At 50.7% G+C, this 13,597-nt stretch overlaps 1 protein-coding gene across 1 annotated transcript; it reads right to left on the reverse strand.

The window, feature by feature from the left end:
- Positions 1-3,942: 3,942 nt before the first annotated feature.
- On the reverse strand, positions 3,943-6,280 carry SYS1 (SYS1 golgi trafficking protein). Its single transcript, XM_050907377.1, has 3 exons — positions 6,119-6,280; positions 5,403-5,470; positions 3,943-4,804 (listed from the first exon to the last, which is right to left on the reverse strand). Exons 1-3 carry the CDS (start codon positions 6,278-6,280, stop codon positions 4,564-4,566), a joined length of 471 nt encoding a protein of 156 aa, XP_050763334.1. The 3' UTR covers positions 3,943-4,563.
- Positions 6,281-13,597: the final 7,317 nt, after the last annotated feature.

Raw genomic sequence — 13,597 nt, forward strand, 5'->3', positions numbered from 1 at the left:
CAGCATGGTAGAAGTTATTTGTTCTGCCTCCTGTTCGATAGCAGAGTCTCTTCTTGCCTCCTTTGTGGCTCAGAGCGTTGTTAGTTTTGCAGCTTCAGTACAAGCATGAAAGTATTTGCAATAGAGAGGTGCTTGCAAGTGATTTCTGGGTACGTTAGAAAAACTCATCAGTATTTTTGGGCGCTATGATGCAATTCTGTGTTTTAAGGATGTTAATGAAGCTCTGTGCCCTGCCTGGCTGCACAGGGCCATAGGAGCCACAGTGACCCAGCGTGGGTCTGTAACCTGTTCCTGTGAGGGTCTCGGGGCAGTTCCTCGCTAAGAGGAAGCACAGTGAGTCCTGATGGGACTTTATATTGCTTCCAAAGCATTCCCCATGTGGTGCTGCCACTCCGGAATGGGGAAGGAGCTGGTCTTCATCATGCTCTAACTAGGGCTCAACAGCTGGATGTGGTGGTAAACTTCATGTTCTCATAATGGGACTCAGCAGTCTTTTACCAGATCTGGAACATCCATGTTCAACTAATGAGGTATTTCAGCCGGACTTTCCCAGATCCGTCACACATCACTCTGGCTGTTTCCACAGATCGTTGGCCCCTTACCAGGGCACTTGCTTTGCCTTCAGTAGGGGCAGGCAGCTGCTAACAGCGAGGGATAGCCCTGTGCAGAGCTGGGGAAGCTCATGGTTCCTCATGGTCCTGAGAAACATTGAACAAGGACCTCACACTGATGGTTTGAGCGCTGCCTGCCGTGGGAGTAGGCACAGCACTAGATATCACCAGCTGTAAATGGATCGGGAGGTTCTGAAATGGTGTCCCCAAACCTGAAAATGTGCTTTACAGTGTGAGCAGGGGATCTGGGGCCCTGCTAGTCCCAGAGATCCCACTGGATGCATTACAGACACGTGGGCAAGCTTCTCCTACAGCAAAGGATCTTTTTACCAACAGTGGTGTTGGGCTTTTTAATGATGGGTCATGCTGCTCTCCTTTGGTATTCACATGTTCTTCCTCTTACCTTCCCTATCACTTAACACTCTGCTCCTGCAGGAGCAGGAGGGAACGAATAAATTGAGGCAAATTCCAAGAAATAAGTCAGGGAGGAGCAGCTGGTGTTCAGACAGCACTTCAGTGCGAGGCACCTAGGCTTTGTACCGGCAACAGAGTTGTTACTTATGTACTCGGCATCTTGGGCACAAAGCCTTAAGGTAAGTAGTGGAGAAAGGGTAAACCAGAGCACTGCAGAACCTGGAGTGAACCACTCAGCTGCTTCGGTTGTTCTTATTCTGCTCCAACAGCAGTGTATGCTGTTTGATCCTGTTCCCCCCTCTCCCTGTTATCTCTTCTCCTGCCTGCGGTTTGTAGCTGGGGAAAGCTGAAGCAGGTGGGTATCATGTACAACCAGGGCTGGAGTCTTGGATTCAAATCCTGCACCTGCTCTTCCTTTAGAATAGGTGTTTAATGCCTTTAGGAAAACAAACACAATCCTCAAAACAAATAAGCACAATCCCCCCAAATCCCACAACCCTTAGCTTCTCTTTGGATTTGGCATCTTCCTCTCTGTTAAAATTTTCTACTTTTAAACAGCTTTGGGGAAGGGGAATGTAAAAGTCTCAGCAGAGGTCTCCAAGAAGTCGTCTTTTTGCAAAACCGTGGATGCAAAGGGCTAGCTGACACTACCACTGTCTCTAAGAAGAGCAGGTGTTGAGGCATATCTTCCCTGGAAGCAAATCCCTCAACTCTATTGCACACAAAAACCAAAGATTCATTAAGAAACAAAGACCATCTGCCACCATTCTGGTATGGAGCAGCAGATTTTTTTAGAGCCAAAGGTGCTCCTAAATCTGACTGAAAGCATGTGAGTGAAAATTAGGTCTCACAGTATGGGAGTGATGAGTTTCAGAGGTTCCCTCCTCAATCAGTATTTCATTTTTAGCAGAACTTCCCCTATGACTAGGACAATTACAGTAGATTTCCTTTAAAAAAGAAAAAAGTAATATACAGATTCAGTCCTCAAAGGCAAAGTCAGCAGACTTTCAGAAAGAATTTCTAATCCTACAACACACTTCATGCTGATGAAGTGCAGCTCATTGGATGTCCCACAGACTTGGTGTTAAATCCACATTTGTCAAGGATTCTTCTCGTGGCCTTGCTCCAAGTGTCTCCAGATACAAAGCTGTACCCAGACTTCACCCTCCCTGCAAAGGAGGCAGCTGAATGTTACAGCATGTCTCGTATTCAGAAAGTAAGGAGGTAAGTGTTCCTCAGTCCAAAGTTTTCATCCCTGTTCTTATAGGGAAACAAAGATAGCACCTCTTTAATATGGTCTCACAGCAACTCTGGGATCAGCTGCCCATTCCCCTTTCAGAAATGGGATGAATGTGGCTTTCCCTCTGCTCTCTCATATTCACTGTAATTAGTCTTCTAGCTCACATTTGCCTTAAGATCAGCCCTGAAGAACACAAGAGTTCACACTGCGCTTTGGTGTGGTGTTAAGCCTTGAATTAAACCTGCAAACCTTCCCTGTGCAGGATTGGGATGTTCTTTCTCAATAATAGCAACAAAAAGCAGGAGAGGACAAAATGACCCTGAAAGAGTCTTAAAATGCAACGAGCCAGTGTTTGTCAGCCCCGAGGCAGAGCGTGCCTTCTGCTGTGCGCCCTGATCCCAATCACAGGCACGCTCCCTGCTCTTTTCTGAAGGAGATACTGGCACCTACTGGAAGACCAGTTTATATCTAGGCTGAAGGTGACTGGAATAAAGGCAAGTATCCTCACATATGAGAAACAAGCAGATTTTGAGAAGGGATGAACTGTCTTGCTGACTGCACAGCAGAGTTGCAGGGGAAGCCCTAGGAAGTGACCTCTGGGTGGCCCTCCAGCAAGCGTTGGCTCCTGCCCAGAAAAAACTTGTGTAAATTCTTCCGTCTGAAAGACTGCTGCTGTTTAAAACTGTGCTGAAAGGGTTTTTGGTCAGGAAGAGGTCCTGGCGAAATCTCAGACTACAAAAAGTTCTGTCTAAACAAATGTAACCGGCAATCCTCCTCTGCAGCAGACCTGCCAAGTATTTAAAACATCAGGATGTTATCCTGCCTCGATTTATAGTATCTGAATATGAGAGCAGAAACTGAAATACAGCTCCCCCAGTAACAGAAGTCAAAACAGCAGCTTCAAAGAGTTTATCAACTTCTGCATCCCATATCATCCCACCACTTTTCAACAAGCTGAATTAGCAAATAATTTATGCAAATTAACACTTACAAATATTATATACAAAGGAAAGTTACTGCAACAAGATGCTGCACAGGAGAAAATCTGTCTTTAGAACTGGCTTTGCCCTCGTTTGGGATTGCACAAACTGACCGTCCTTCAGCGGAAACCAGGCAGGATGCAGACCTGCTTGCTTGGGCTGTGGGATCTGGAGGAACCATCCGGCTTTGGCTCCTTAGCAGTAAGGTGGTGTCCCTGCCTGCCACAGGTGATGTTTATTTGAAGTGCCTCTAAATAAAGGCACATCTTGTTATTTTGAGAAACAAGCAGCAGTCTCTCACTTAACTAAACATTGCATCTACCAGACCAGATCTGTTGCTAGACTTCTGAAGCCTGACAGGAAGACCCAGACAAGTGGGAAGAGCAGCATGGCTCCAGGACACCTTTGCAGGCTTCCCCAGGACAGCTCCAGCCTTGGGCTGAACATGTGGAGACCCTGGGTTGCTGACACTCCTCCTGAAGCGAGGATTATGCTGGCTGACTTCCCAAGACAGCACTCACTGATGCCTTAATTTCAGAGCAGAGGTATGAAATATTTATTGTAGGAAATTTTATGTGGCCTAGACAGTGGGCATCTTACAGCCACGTGTTCTCTGGCCATATCCTTCTGTTGCCATGGTACAGACACGCATGGTATTTCCTGAAGCGCTCAGCTTCCCAGGAGAACCGTAACACGCTCACAGCAACATAATATTTTTATTATTACAAAAGATTTCTTCAGCAAACTGCTGTCTGACATCTCTATGTATTAAACATGGAAACAGCAAACAAACCCATCTAACGTTATAGGTTATTTAGGGTCTCAGCTGGTGATTCAGGTAAGTACAACTATTTTCTTTCTCCGGATCCATTCACTTCCTTGACTTTTTTCCAACCAAAGCCCAAACAAGTTACAGATCAGAAGCAGCACCTCCCAGCCCCACTGCTCACTGTGCCAGCTCCCGCAAGAAGAGCTGACCACTGTATTACCCATACAGGGCACTCCCATATTTGTTAAATTCCAGATGCTCCTCACGCATCATTTTGCTACCTGGCCTTTAACAGTCTCATGAGTAAAGAGTTTAAGAGCACACTTGCCATACAGTCATATTAAATGCTTTGTGTTAACAAAATAAACATCTGCTCCTCCCCCGTTGCCAGCTGATGCCAGAGGAGATGCTCACACTCATGCAGTCACCAAGGTAAAAAAAAAAAGTCTAAACAGACCTGCTGTGCTTTTTCAGTGATGATGCTCAGGCATTAGATGCACTTGTGCTGGAAACAATGACATAATGCAGCATGTTGTTGCCAGAGCGAGTCTATACGTTGGATTTGGGGGCAGAATTGAGGGGGATTTCTCTGAGTTCTATCCTCATGCAGAGGTACTCCCCGATCGCAGCCATCAGCGCGGTGCACACGATGTGCACCAGCCACCACGTCAGGGTCGAGGGAAAGTGCGAGTTATAAATCCAGCAGCCCAGAAGGTGGAAGAAGTGAACTGTGACTGTGAAATCCAGGCACTGCTTTCCTCGGCGGATGAAGTACAGCAAGCCCAGAGCACTGCAAAATAAAGAGAGAGATTAATAAACAAACTGCGCCATGCCTATGGAAAAGGAGACACAGCAAGAGCTATCAGCAGTTGTCAGTGCTGATTATTTAGCTGTTTTAAGACTTCTTAAATGTTCTAAGGATAAGTTGTTTCTGACCTCTCTTCCGGCTGCTGCAGTAAGACTTACATGCTTACAGCTTTTTAATTATATGATGGCAGGGAAATGAGCTTTTAGTGCAGAGCGCCAGGCAGGAATTTTTAAACTATCTATCTCCCCCAGTAATCTTTGCCTAGCGGCAGGGGCAAAATACATTCTTGTTTATAGATCAGTGTTTGCTGAGATCCATTCATTCTAACTTTCAGTACAATCTCTCACAGAAGCAAATCTCATTCCCAGATGGGAAACTGAGGCAGTGAAGTGAAATGACTTATCCAGGCTCTAGAAAGTCAGGAGTCAGCAGTTCCCAACGGCCCTCAGCAGACATGCTCAACCAGGTACAGAGCTTTTGGGAGATGTTTTGAGAGAGGCAATATGTCACGCTCAATTCTCTTGAAGTTTAATGTTAAGAAAGAACAAGACACAGGTGCTCCAGCTAGTTGCCGACTTACCAGGTGAGCGCATTGAGGATGAAAGCCATCATGGAGAGCCTCCCCGGCGGGGTTGAGAAGCCTAAAATCTACACGGGACTATTAGTAGGAAACCGCGGCACAAATCACAGCCCACAGCACGTAATCTCCTCCCGTGGCCCAGCCGCATCGGCATGGCCCTGCGCTGATTATGATCTACAAGAGGAGCCTGAGCAGTTATGGCAGTTCTTCTAAGAGGTCTGTCTCTCTGTCTGGGGCTACCTATAGGAAAGGGACAGGTCTGTTTCTATACTGAGGGGTACCACCTAAACAGGGTGTGGAGTGTGTGCGTCTCCATACTGGGGTTACCTATATGGGGTGGGGTTGTCTTTATACTGGGGGTACCTATACAGGGTGTCTGTCTCTATACCGGGGGGTACCACCTATACAGCGAGGTGCTGCCTCTATACCGGGGGTACCACCTCTTCAAAGGGAGGGGTCTGCCTTCATACTGGGCGCACCTACACAGACAGCGGCTCTGTCTTTATACTGGGGGGCAGCTACATGGGGTGGGGGAGGTCTGCCTCTATACCGGGGTGCTACCTACGGCGGGGGGCTGTCTCTCATACTGGGGAGCGCCTACACGGGGAGCGGGGTCTGTCTCCCCCAGGGGAGCCCCCGAGCAACCCCCCCCTCCCCCCCACAGGGGCCTGTGCCCACGGCGGCTCCCCGGGGCTCGGGCGGGCCCGCGCCCTCACCTCATCGCTGAAGACCTGGTGGAGGGAGGGCCCGGTCCTGCCCAGGGTGCCGAGGAGGGCGAGCCAGAGCCCGAGCGAGCTGTAGTAGCCCGCCTGCAGCAGCACCATCTGCGCCACGATCAGCGCCGGGTCCCACACGTAGCTGCGGAACTGCGCCGCCATCGCCCGACCCGCCCCAGCGCGCCGGAAGTGGCGTCCGCCGCCCCGCGGCAGCGCCCCTAGCGCGGCGGAGGGCGCGGCGCTGCCTCCCCGGGACCGCGGGGCTGACCCCTGACCCCGACCCCCGCCCTCTGACCCCGCGCTGGCCGCGACATGGCGGCCGGCGGTCACCGAGGTGGAGGGGTGCCGCTGCCTTCCGCCCCCGCTGCAAGGCAAGTACGCGCCCGGCCCCGGGCCGAAGGTCGAGGGTCCCGGGGAGCTGGGCCCGTCGGTTAACGCGGCCCGGCTCCGTGCGGGGCTGGTGGTAGTGCCTGGCAGGCCTTGCCGTGAGCACTTGGGCCTTCGGCCAGGGCTGAGGGATCGCCCTTGAGCGCAGACCGGGCGGCCTGCGGAGGGGAAGCGGCCTCCCCGGGAGGCCACAGCACGTATGTGATTTATTACGGGGGAGAAGTTTGTCAGCAGCGGGCTTTGGCTGTGCGCTGTCTGCCCGGTGATCAGCGCCCGGCTCTTTCTCATGCTGGCGTGGTTTGGGCTTTCCCTGTCTCCTGCACGGTGCTGGTCTGGGTTTGTTTCAGTGGATTCAATAACTTGGCTGAGCAGCCCTTGCTAAAAAGACACAGATACCGAACATACAAGAAGTAATTGTCCTGGGATATTTCCTTTCATCTCTGAGCCAATTCCCGTAGGCACTGAGACTGTCGGTAGCTGCTGCCCAGCTGTGCTCATTTTAGCTTTAGGGCATAGGGCACCAAGATGTTGTTATGAGTCCCGGTATGCCCTGGCAGCACCTTTCCGTTACAGGGCTGGTCGTCTGTAGGGCTTGGCTTCTTTTGGGAGGTATCCTCTGGTACGTGGTGGTTTCTTCTTTTTATGCCTCATGAAATGGCCAGGTGGCAGAGTCCCTCATGCTCAGCCGTACCGCCTCTGCGATCTGCTCTTGGCTGCTGGAGCTCATTTTAGTGGCCTCAATAAGCTGTCCTGCTTGCTTGGCTTCAGATATGAGAGTTGTTGCTGTCTGAATACTAAAATCCCCAAGGCTGCGTGGGACAACGGAGCATTTTGGAGATAAGAAGTTCTCTGCTGGAAAAAGGAGAAGAGGCTGCTCCAGTGGATGGGGGAGTTGCCACAGAGCTCTTGTCACCTGAAAAAGAGAGGAGGAGGGCGACAAAAGGGGAACCCGGCTTTTATGGGAGGTGGTAGACTCACATCAGTCGTGGGTGTGGAATATTTCTGGCTATGGGAACTCAGATTATGATCTCGTGACATTCTCTCATGACGTTTTTTCCATGTCCCCGCATGGGAAATTCCCTATGCAGCTTTGCTGTGTGTTTTCCCGTGCTCGTTCTGTGGATGTGACTGCGCCGAGGCAGGTTTGACACATTTTCCTCCCTGTTCCCAGACCTGCCACTCCTAGAAAGGATTGTGGGCCACTGCTGCTGAGTTCTGACTTGGGCCTTCGGAGAGTTTGTCTTTGCAGAAGCTTACCAACTTTAGCCAGTGCAGAAATGAACACGGGAAAATCCCGACCCTAGCAGGGCTGTCTGCTGCCAGCATGTTGCTGAGCATAAATTGTGAGACTCAACACTTCCTCTGTTAACTCTTGGTAGAAATTGGTTTCCTTTCCTGAAATCTGCTGTGCTTGGCTCTCTGAGACATGCAAGCCACTGCTTAGATATCAATTTTCACTTCCCTCTTTCCTTTTCAAGCTTTATAGGACTGACTTTCCTTTGCCAGCAAAAATTTTGGTTGATTAGTCATAGCTGACTAAAACTCCAAGCTAGTGTAAGGTAGGACTGTTGGTATAATTGCTGGGTGTCTTTCCACAGCCAAAGTCATCAGCAATAATATTTCTGATTTATCCAGTAGTCCCTGGGATCACAAGATACGAGGTGGTGTTTTGGGAGGCACCGACTCAAATTCCTTCCAAATTCAAGACTCCTCCCTGCTTGGTTCCTGCCCTGTAATTAAAGGCATCGGCATGGCAGCAGTCACATCAGATGCGTGAGTTGAGGCTCCCTCCCACCTTGGCGGGCAGTGTACCGGTACGGACGCAGTGAAGTGCTGTGGCACAAAGACATTTGTGCTGCGAGTCAGCTGCAGCCTGGTTCGTGAATTCATTTCCTGGCTGACTTTGCGATGGCATGTTACATGGTCACGTCTGTTCGTCTGCGCTCCTGAGTTCGGCTCTCCCTCCTCTCCAGGCTGCTCCAGCTTAGGGTACCATCTCCTTCTCCTGGAAGAGAGGGTGTTCTCCCCACGGGGAGCCTCGCCCCACACTCCTGCTCTGTGGGAAGGGTTTAAAGTGGACCTGGAAAGCAAACATTATTGGGGAGTTAAGTGGCATTCTCAATTTTCCTTTTCTTCCTCTTTAGTTTAAACGAAAGTCGGAGACAGCTGTGAAAGAAAGATGTGTTAAAAGGGAACAGGATGTTGAAACACAGAGATCATGCTTTCTAGGGTGCCATAGTAGGTGCTGCTCGCCTGGCTTCTGGTTAGAATGTCCTTTTTTAACCAGCTGACTGTTTTGTGCGTGACACCTGCATGTCATGAAGAGCAGCAGGTGGAAGAAGAAGTGGCGATATGCCCAGGACATAGCAGATGCCCTGAGAATGCACCCAGATCACATGCAACTATCGTGGTCCCTTCTTTATCAGGAGTGTGGAAAAAGAATGCCCTATTTAGCCAGGGATTCTTTCCATAAGAAATAGCTGTATAGGATGGTATTGTTTTTCCTCCTCAGGAATCATTGCCTAAACCAGGAAGCTGTTTATTTAGGTGATCCATATTTTACCAGCTGGTGTATCCATATTTTACCAGCTGGTGTACAAAGGGCAGTGCTATCTGAACTGGCCTTTGCTGGGGTTGTTTCCCTCTTGCCAGGCAGGTAGGATTTGTGCTCAGGTGACCTTTGCTAAAGGGACCGTAAGGCTAAATTACACATTTCCAGAATAACTCAGCATTAGGTAGCTCAAAATGTGGGATGAGAGTTTTCTGTCGCTCCTCTTCCTCTACCCACGCAGTGTGCAGGTGTGTTTTTTCCAAAGAGCTCAGCGTACTGAACAGACTTTGGGAGTTGAGATTTTTTAAAACTCTTCTTAAGGTTTCTTTGTGCTTGAGAATCCTGCTCTAAGCTCGTTTTAAAATCTGCCTATAGGAACTGTGCTGAGCTTGGCTGAAGAATCTCTTTTCCTGGCCGGTGCAATAGCATTTATGATCTAGAATTGTCTAAAGGGCTCTGCATGTGGCCTTCTCAAGATTATCTAGACATTTTTTGATGTGTCGTAAAAATGTGATTCCCCTCACGCTCCAAATGCATTGTATTTGGATGCTCCATTCCACTTCCTACGTGTTTGTGTATTGGGAACTGGCAAGTGTTTATTTTTATTTTCAACACAAGAGTTAGGTAACTGTTCACTGTTGAACACTGGGTTAGGAACAATGGTGGCCAGCCTATGTTATTTCTCTGCCAACTGTAATTTTTAAATGGAGAAGGGAACTGGCACACCTTGAATGTGAGAATTCATCGCCCAGAACAAATGTGTGGCTGAAAATGTGTTTTATTTTTCTTCTGCTTCTCTCACTTGTAGTGACGTTTCAGGAAAGTGCATTTCAGTTGTGCATTTTTTCTCTCTGAGCCCATTTGTCCTGTCGCTCTCGGTGAGTGTCATACACCCATGATTTTTCTGCGTTATTCCAGAGAGAGGAGAATGTCAACATTTTGAGAGGGGACATTTGAAGGGCAAAATGAAGCGGGCTATTTTATGTCATGGGTTTACAGAACCATATTATGATTTTTGTGGCTGCGTTTCCTCTCATAGGAATTCTCTTGAGATACAGTCGCAGAAAGTTTTGTGTGTGTGTGTGTGTGTGTGAGGGAGGTGGATCTACACAATGCAGTTTGAGAATGTCATCGGTAAAGTTACATAAATTTGTTCTCAAGGTTGGAAAATACATTAGGGTCGAGTTTAATTTTCTGTTCTGTTTCCAGAAGCCCAAGACTTCTACCAGTTTGCTTGAAGGATTGTGCGTGCAGATGTGGCTTTGATGGACAATGTGCCTGGTCCCTGGGCCAGGTAGACAGACTGGCTCCTCTCCATTCTGTCAAAGCAGAACTTCCCTAGGAGGGAAAATGGTGTCCTGTGCCATGCGGGGGGACTTTTTGGTGGAGGGAGTGTGTGTTGAGGATTATGACAACCAGGAGTACGGTGTATTGTGCTTGTTTGAAGAGGAAGTTAACAGGCAAGTCAGCAGTGTTTGTAGCCACAATACAGACAGCTGGTTTTGAAAGCATCTTTGTGGTGGCTGCTTTACCTAGAAGGAGGTGTAGAGGGGTCATGGCCACACGCACACAAATACAGGTGCCATTTAGAGGGTTAGGGAGGAGTGGGGTGCTTCTGGCCACCTTGTGCTGCTGAAGCTGTCTCCTGTCTGGCAGATGTTGTCATGGTATGGACCGGTCTTTGCACATTTGACCCAGCCCATGTGCTCTTGTTCCTCTCCATCTTCTGCTGCCCACCTCTGCTGCGTGTCCAGAGCTGGAGACTCGCTGGAGCTGGGCTCCCTGCCCGCACCAGGAGCGACTTTCATCAGCTCCTCTGTGTGATGAAGTGAGGGTAATAAGGAAGGGTAGTAACCCAGCCCACAGCACAGATCCCTCCCTCACATCCTTGGTGGCCTTGGATGCGGAGGTGAACTGGAGGGTTAGTGATACATCGCTGTCCTGAGCACAGAGGGTCATGTCCTACAGGAAACTCCACCACAGCCTCCTCCAGGCTGGTTCCTACCCTTACCTGGATGTATGCTGTCTTCACATCTTATTTTATTTTTTTAAACTCCGAGCAGCGCTCCTTGTCACTTCATATTATGCCAACCGGCTCCGCAGCCAGTTCAGCATGGTGCTGCCAGGAGATTCTCCTGCCAGCAGTTGTGTGTGCAGGCACGGTCCTAACAAACATTGAGGAGACCTCTTGACCTCAGCTCGCACCCTCTGTACCTATTTATTCCCAAGGGAACAGGCAGTTGGGAAGGCTGCTTCATCTTAGGCATCTTTTTGGTTTGAGGGTTAGCATGTTAAGGTGGGACAGGGGAAGGCTACAAGTTCTCTTGGGATAGCTTTGTAGTGCTGGAGCGGGCCGAGAACCAGATCTAGCAGAGTTTGCATCAGTACCTGGCAGATGGGATCATGGCACACGCGCTTTGTAGTCTGTGCACTGCTTCCCCATTAAGAAAATATTTTATTTTCTACAAACTAGAGCCCAAGTGCAAACTGATGTGACTGCAGCGTGAATGAGGGACTGACACAGAGGGCATACTGGTGTGGTAGTTCAGGTGCACCTCACGTGTTAAGGGGCTGAAATGGATGCTTTCAAGCAAATTCTCATGGTCAGGCAAAGTTATTAATGAGAGAAAGAAAACTGAAATAGTTAAACTGTGCTGTTGGGTTTTTCCCCTTCATCTGCGTGGGTTTTTTGCACTTGCCACTTACAGAGAAAACAGACGGAGCGGTTTCGTTTTCCATCTCCAACAAGAACTGCGTGATGTAACACCCTGCCTGATAACCGCAGCGATGACATGCTGCGAGTTGCAGAGTCGTTCTCGGTTTTCTGTAAATGTGAGACTGTCACTTGTGGAATGCTGCGAAAGCGGATGCTGCCTGCCACTTCCCCCCCCCCCCCCCCGTTCCCTTTCTCCTCCCCCCTTCTCCCCCCCCTTTTTCTTCCCCTCTTTCCCCCCCTTTTTCTTCCCTCTTTTCCCCCCCTTTTTCTTCCCCTCTTTTCCCCCCTTTTTCTTCCCCTCTTTTCCCCCCCTTTTTCTTCCCCCTTCCCCCCTTTTTCTTTCCCCCTTCCCCCCCTTTTTCTTTCCCCCTCTTTCCCCCCCTTTTTTCTTTCCCCCCTTTTTCTTTCCCCCCTTCCCCCCCTTTTTCTTTCCCCCTTCCCCCCCCTTTTTCTTTCCCCCTTTCCCCCCCTTTTTCTTTCCCCCCTTCCCCCCCCTTTTTTCTTTCCCCTTTCCCCCCCTTTTTCTTTCCCCCTTCCCCCCCTTTTTCTTTCCCCCTTTCCCCCCCCTTTTTCTTTCCCCCTTTCCCCCCCCTTTTTCTTTCCCCCTTTCCCCCCTTTTTTCTTTCCCCCTTCCCCCCCCCTTTTTCTTTCCCCCCTTTCCCCCCCCTTTTTTTTCCCCCTTTCCCCCCCTTTTTCTTTCCCCCCCCCTTTTTCTTTCCCCCTCCCCCCCTTTTTCTTTCCCCCTTTTTTTTTTCCCCCCCCCCCCTTTTTCTTTCCCCCTTTCCCCCCCTTTTTCTTTCCCCCTTTCCCCCCCTTTTTCTTTCCCCCTTTCCCCCCCCTTTTTCTTTCCCCCTTTCCCCCCCTTTTTCTTTCCCCCCTTTCCCCCCCCCCTTTTTCTTTCCCCCCTTTCCCCCCTTTTTCTTTCCCCCTTTCCCCCCCTTTTTTCTTTCCCCCCTTTCCCCCCCCTTTTTCTTTCCCCCTTTCCCCCCCCTTTTTCTTTCCCCCCTTTCCCCCCCCCTTTTCTTTCCCCCCTTTCCCCCCCTTTCTTTCCCCCCTTTCCCCCCCCTTTTTTTCTTTCCCCCCTTTCCCCCCCCTTTTTCTTTCCCCCCTTTCCCCCCCCTTTTTCTTTCCCCCCTTCCCCCCCCCTTTTCTTTCCCCTTCCCCCCCCCTTTTCTTTCCCTCCCCCCCTTTTCTTTCTTTCCCCTTTTTCTTTCCCCCTTTCCCCCCCCCTTTTTCTTTCCCCCCTTTCCCCCCCTTTTCTTTCCCCCCCCCCCCCCCTTTTCTTTCCCCCCTTTCCCCCCTTTTCTTTCCCCCCTTTCCCCCCCTTTTCTTTCCCCCTTTCCCCCCCCTTTTCTTTCCCCCCTTTCCCCCCCCCTTTTCTTTCCCCCCTTTCCCCCCCCCTTTTTCTTTCCCCCCTTTCCCCCCCCCTTTTTCTTCCCCTTCCCCATGAGTTAGCGGCTGTCGCCACGCCGGCTGTACGGGGGCACAAGCCGTGCAGAGCAGGCTCCGCAGCCGCACGGTCAGGGCCGGACCCAGGCCCCCCCCCCCGGGTTCCGCAGCAGGGCTGAAGTGCTTCCGAAACCCACCCGGCAGCGTCCCCAGGTCGCTGTGCCGGCCGCCCTCCTCCGCCAGCCGAGCCGCCCGGTGCCCGGGCTCCCGCGGCGAGACCGGGGATGCCCGTGCCGGTGCGGAGCAGCTCGCAGCCCCCTCGGCATCCCGCCGGGGATGCGGGGCGGGGGCCGCGGGCATTCCCGGCGGGGCGGGCGGCAGCGGCGCTCCGCCCCCGCGGGGGCTGCGCCGTCCCTATAACCGCCGGGGCGGCGGC

Source organism: Gymnogyps californianus, chromosome 17 (genome assembly GCF_018139145.2).
Source record: "Gymnogyps californianus isolate 813 chromosome 17, ASM1813914v2, whole genome shotgun sequence".
Classification (NCBI taxonomy): Eukaryota; Metazoa; Chordata; class Aves; order Accipitriformes; family Cathartidae; genus Gymnogyps; species Gymnogyps californianus.

What these genes read in the sequence shown, in the direction of transcription:
- SYS1 (XM_050907377.1), bottom strand. Translation starts at nt 6,280, where the DNA reads ATGGCGGCGCAGTTCCGCAGCTACGTGTGGGACCCGGCGCTGATCGTG. An exon ending in ACCAGGTCTTCAGCGATGAG is followed by an intron (nt 5,471 to 6,118) that starts GTGAGGGCGCGG and finishes AGTCCCGTGTAG; the next exon opens with ATTTTAGGCTTCTCAACCCC. An exon ending in ATCCTCAATGCGCTCACCTG is followed by an intron (nt 4,805 to 5,402) that starts GTAAGTCGGCAA and finishes TTTATTTTGCAG; the next exon opens with TGCTCTGGGCTTGCTGTACT.